This window comes from Buceros rhinoceros, unplaced genomic scaffold, assembly GCF_000710305.1.
Source record: "Buceros rhinoceros silvestris isolate BGI_N320 unplaced genomic scaffold, ASM71030v1 scaffold12815, whole genome shotgun sequence".
Taxonomy (NCBI): domain Eukaryota; kingdom Metazoa; phylum Chordata; class Aves; order Bucerotiformes; family Bucerotidae; genus Buceros; species Buceros rhinoceros.
The window spans coordinates 6681-11822 of record NW_010411212.1 but is presented as its reverse complement, the minus strand read 5'-3'; the positions used below and the strand labels follow the sequence as shown (position 1 = coordinate 11822).

General features: G+C 39.4%; 1 protein-coding gene across 1 annotated transcript in view; it reads right to left on the bottom strand.

The window, feature by feature from the left end:
- LOC104493271 (T-lymphocyte activation antigen CD86-like) overlaps positions 1-5142 on the bottom strand; it is a gene marked incomplete at its 3' end in the record, with an annotated part of 8840 nt that overhangs the window by 1864 nt on the left and 1834 nt on the right. The window contains exon 3 of the mRNA XM_010135922.1: positions 749-1060. Within this exon, the coding sequence (XP_010134224.1) occupies positions 749-1060 (312 nt within the window). The remainder of the gene's footprint in view (positions 1-748; positions 1061-5142) is intronic.

The window sequence follows — 5142 nt, the reverse complement described above, 5'->3', positions numbered from 1 at the left end:
CAGGAATGTTTCTAGGACTAGCAAAGTTTCATGGCCTTTACTCTTAAATGCAGCACAGTCTATCCGGAATTTTGTGAGCCAAATCTGGTCCAAGGGACTCTTCTGTTTAGCTTCTGCCTCTCTCTAGGGAATATTTAAGAATAGCAGCTCAAGCATCTAAACATCAGAAAAAAAACTTTACTGTCCGGATGGCCAAACACTGGAACAGTTCACTGAGAGGGGCTGGAGAGTCTCTATCCTGGGAGATACTTAAAACTCGAGTGCATAAGGTCCTGTGCTCCCTGTTGACCCTGCTTTGAGCAGAATGTTTGAACCAGGTGATCTCCAGATGCCTCTTCCAAACTCAACAGTTCTCTGATTCTGTGAACTGGCAACCTCTCTTAGCAGCTAAATGTCACATGCAGAGACTGGTTGCTGCCTAATCCAGACATCCAGGTTGCTTTGTGGCTACTACAGCAGCATTGGGGGTGAGGTGGGGATGATGAACAGGGCTGTGTAGTGGATTGTGCAGCATAGCCTTCCTTCTCTGGTCCCTCTCCTTGCTGTAATGAGACTTCCCACATGGAAAGGTGAAGGAATTTGGTGGCGATGGCTGCTGGTGAGCAGGATGGAGAACATTGTAGCCAACTCCTACTGCTAATAAGGGTTTATTCCCTGCCCTGACTGCGCTGCTATCTGTGACCAGCTCTACTGCAATGTGACCTGCTCCTACCTGTGCAAATATTGGAATGGGCAAATGGAGACTCACCTATGCCTAGTGGCACTGAGACAAGGCTCCCCAGCTGTGCTCCAAGGTGAAGCACGCAGGTAATATTAGTGGGGGTATTTGTAGGAACTGTGACATTCAGCTTGCTAGTAACATTGTACAGCTTTGTTACAGCATCCTGTGAGAAATCCATGTGAGGCGTATGACTGTGTGTTGTGTTTTCATGTGAAATTAGCCAAGTTATCTCTTCGGGCTTTGGGTAACCTCCACTGGAAGAACAGGAAAGATTCAAGTATTCGCTGGGCTTTAGCTCCCCAGTGTGCAGCCATGCTATCTCAGGTTGACTATAGTTAGCTGAAACAGACCAAAAAGAAAGCATCATGAGTCAGACATACCACATTGCATGACAGTTCCTGCCAATTATTTAAGATTTTCAGGCAGAAGCAAGCCTAAACAATTTTCCTAGGAACACAATAGGGCTCTCAAGAAGGGTTTGTTATGTTTATGGTGCACATGTAGATTCGCTGCTTCTCAGGACGTTTCAAGGATATAAGTCTGATCAGCCAGACAATGGACCTCTGTCTCTCCCACCTTCTTAGCTCCACTGATGCCTCAGAATAATCAAACCTTGCCTTGCAGGTCAGTGCGTAAGCACAAAATGGGAATGAGACACAGTGCTGCCTACTCCTGATCTCCTGGTTAAGTAAGGGAAAAACCTTATGAAACCTTATTAAAAAACTATGAACTGTAGCGAAATAAATCATCTGAGCACTTCAGATGGGGTAAGTTGGAAGTCCAGTGCTGTCATAGGTTGAAATATCCTTGGTGTCTCTCGGTATTATGAGTAATCATTTTGCAGTATATAAAGTCATTCACTCAGCTTGATAGTAGGCCTCCCTTAGCTCGGCGTTTTATGTGGAAGTGACCACAGTACACGGTCTTCTACTCTTGTGTCGTTAGATACTCATCTCAGTCAACAAAACCCCATACCCGTTGCTTTAAAAAAAAAGAAGTTTTCCAGCAAGAAATAATCAGTGAAACAGGACTGGAAAGAATGATTTAAACAAAATATCAATGATAAATGGAAGCTTTTAACCAATACTCTCTATTAAATAATCTCACAAATATTCTCAACCATTATCTGTTTGTTTAAAAGGTCATAGTAGAAATATGGTAGACTATAGAAATTATAATAGACTATAATGGAAAAGGGGCAGGAGAGAACTTGGCAGTGCTGGGTTAACAGTTGGACTTGATGATGTTCAAAGTTTCTTCCAACCAAAAGGATTCTGTGATTCTTTGTAGACATAATACTGACTGCACACTGGCATATAGCAAGCTTAAAACAAAACAAAACAAAATCCAAGAAACAGAATCAAGGCTTCATTGAACATTATTTTACTGCTAATAGGACTAAAGACAATATGGAGAAATACTGGAGAAGGAGAAAAGGAGTCTCAAAAAAATATGAGCGTAAGAGGGTCTGAGTGTTCTGCATACACACTCAACGTGTTTGATCCAAGCTCTAATCCTTGACCCAGTGAATTCTTAAGATGAATGGATGAAGAAACATGATGTTGCTTTTATTTGGTGTATGCCAACACACAGAGAAAAGGATTTAGCTTAGTCACTCAAATCCCCAAGAGGTTCCATGGCTGTGATTTCAAAATGGAAAAAGCCCCATCTTTTTCAGACCCCAAAATTTAGTTAAGTTGTCCCTCAGGAGAGCTCAAGCTTCCTCTCTCTCCTCAAGGTCCGACTTGCTTGCTCATTGCTCACTCCAGTTTCTGGTCTGCAGTATTTATTCTCTCCTTGACATTTTATAGGGAGGGCAGGAGAGTAATCCATGGTTGTGAAACTTGCCAAATCGTCCAAGTGATTTAAGAGTTTCAGTCTTATTGAAAGTAAACAAGTGGAAATAGTGGAATATACCCTGATCAAAGCAATTCTGCTTTTATGGCTTCTGGAAACTCAATTTACTGAAAGTGATGGTTGCACGCAGAATGTAGGTTACATATATACGAGCTTTGGATTGTTAATAGAAAAGCATGTTTCAGGAAGTGTTTTGTGTTTAAAGCTAACTTGTCTTCCAAAAAGGCAAGGGGCTTAGATTCCAATACCTCAAAAGACAGCAGATCCACCAAGACCTTTATATTTTTCTCAGTGGCTTAATCACTCTACCTGGTTCTGTTGTTCCATTTTCTAAAGTGACAACGTGCCTTAGTTCTCACTTGCTTCCAGCCACTGACTGTTTTTATATCTTCACTGAATTAATTACCCTTTTCTCAAAATATCCAGTATTTTATGTGTATTTCAGATTCTCACACTCTGAAAACAAGACTCTTCTCAGTCTTCTGCATTAAAAAGTAATCAGATCAACCTTCCAATGTCCCCAGTTGGACTATATTTCTTCCAGCTTTCTGATAACTCTAATAGAACTTTTCTTTAGGCTTTGAAGTTTTTCAACATCCTCTTTAAAATGAGAACACAAACTGTTAGGTCTCTATTCTGACATCAGTTTCACGCGTTTTGAAATGGCTTCCCTAGTCTCACCTATTTCCCTTACTGATCCATCCAAAGGAAGCACCAGAGCCATTCTATAGCAGCAGAATTTCCAGTCAAACAGCTTGTCACCGTGGTCTCTACCTTGCCTGTTTTAAGAGCCAAAGATTTGCATCGTGAAGCCTTCCCGTCTTTCTCCCTTGTGGAGAATGATCTGTGTTCATCGTTCTTATGTAAATCATCCTGGCTGTACACTATATATACAATATACATATATGTATCTGTATGTTTTCTTAATGTAATGCATATAAACAACACATGTAAACTGTATTAGAAGGTACTATGGCATTTCTGGATGGGCTTGGACACCAAGTGATCTAGACAGCTTTGTATGACTGCCCAATCATTCTTGTATGGCACCTGATCTTATGTCCCTTTTGCGACACACCATACTACAAAACTCTCTCCACTTATGATAGGAGATTCCTGTTAAGAAACGGTAGGTAAGTTCAAGGACATTTCCACATCTGTATTTTTCTTCTAATTAGATTTTAAGTTTTAGGTTTGTTTGGGTTTTGTTTTTTTTTTTTTTTTTTTTGAAATATGATTTTTTTTTGTTTTTTTTTTTAATTAGATTTTAAGTTTTAGGTTTTTTTGGGTTTTTTTTTTTTTTTTTTTTTTTTTTGAAATATGATTTTATACTGCTCCTTCCTTTGGGAGCTTATTGAACAGCATCGTTTAGAGGGAATGCAGCAGCAAATAGTTTAAAACAGTCTTCCCAAGTTAAACCTCGAAAGATCTGGGAGAGTTAGTGCCCAAGTATGAGACTTCTATAACATGTTGCTCAGATGTTGGCTAAGCTGATAACTGATTTAACTGCTTGAATTAACTGGATGGTTGATGCTAAGCATCTCTTAAATTGGAGGCCTTGACGCTGAGTGCACCTTATGAGTCTCTGAGTTCTAAAACTTTGCTGAAAATACTTGTCGAGTAGATTCTGGGAGAATCAAAATTAACAATCTCCTTTTTCTACCTGTGAATCAAGGGAACACTTTGCTGATAGCACAAAGCTAAATAGGCTCAGGCATTCTGGTACTTAATTTTTGGCTGCTGTTATACATGATCTTTCCTCTTTTGAAACAGTTTTAGAGCCTGAAAACCAGTGGAGTTATTAATGACTAGCACTATAATAGTGGAAGAGAGAATATAGGCATATGGACAAAGGTTACTAGCAGAACAGCTTAAAAAAGTAAAACATTAGGAAAATATATTAGGAATTACTAAAAATATTAGAAAATATAGGAAAAGCTTGCTTCCTTGCTGAATCTTATTCCCCTGTTAAAAGATTTTCTGCCTTTTCCTCTGATAACATGCAAGAAATCAGATTGAATCTCATCAATGCCTGCATTTTTTCTCCAGAGATATTTTCAGTCTTTCTTTAACAGAGCATATGAACTTCTACTCCTCCACATATGAGCTGCTCTTTTCTTTATTTTCTCTGCAATTTATGTCATCATAAAATAGCTGGGTATTTACAGAGATCTTGTTTTTATGTTTCAGTTGTAATTTACCACCAACAATGCTAACTACGATTGCTTTTAATAGAAGGCAGTGCATCAGATGCAAATAAAGAAGTGTATTTTCCAGAGTCCTAAAACCCATAAAACTTGCAGGAGGCAAGAGGAAGAAGGCAGAATGGTTTTCACCATAAAGTATGACAGGGTGGGAATCAGGAATAGTACAATATTGAGCAAATTATTGCTTCCTTTTCTGCTTCTTCTGATTCCTTCCACCCGAGCACTTTTCATTCAGAGCTGAGGATTTTCTATTGAGAATGCTCTTACCCATCTTTAGAAATTCTGCTCCAGTGCAGGTATCTTCAGTGGCTTGGGAACAGTACCATGCACTTCTGGACTGAACAAAGTGACGGAGAA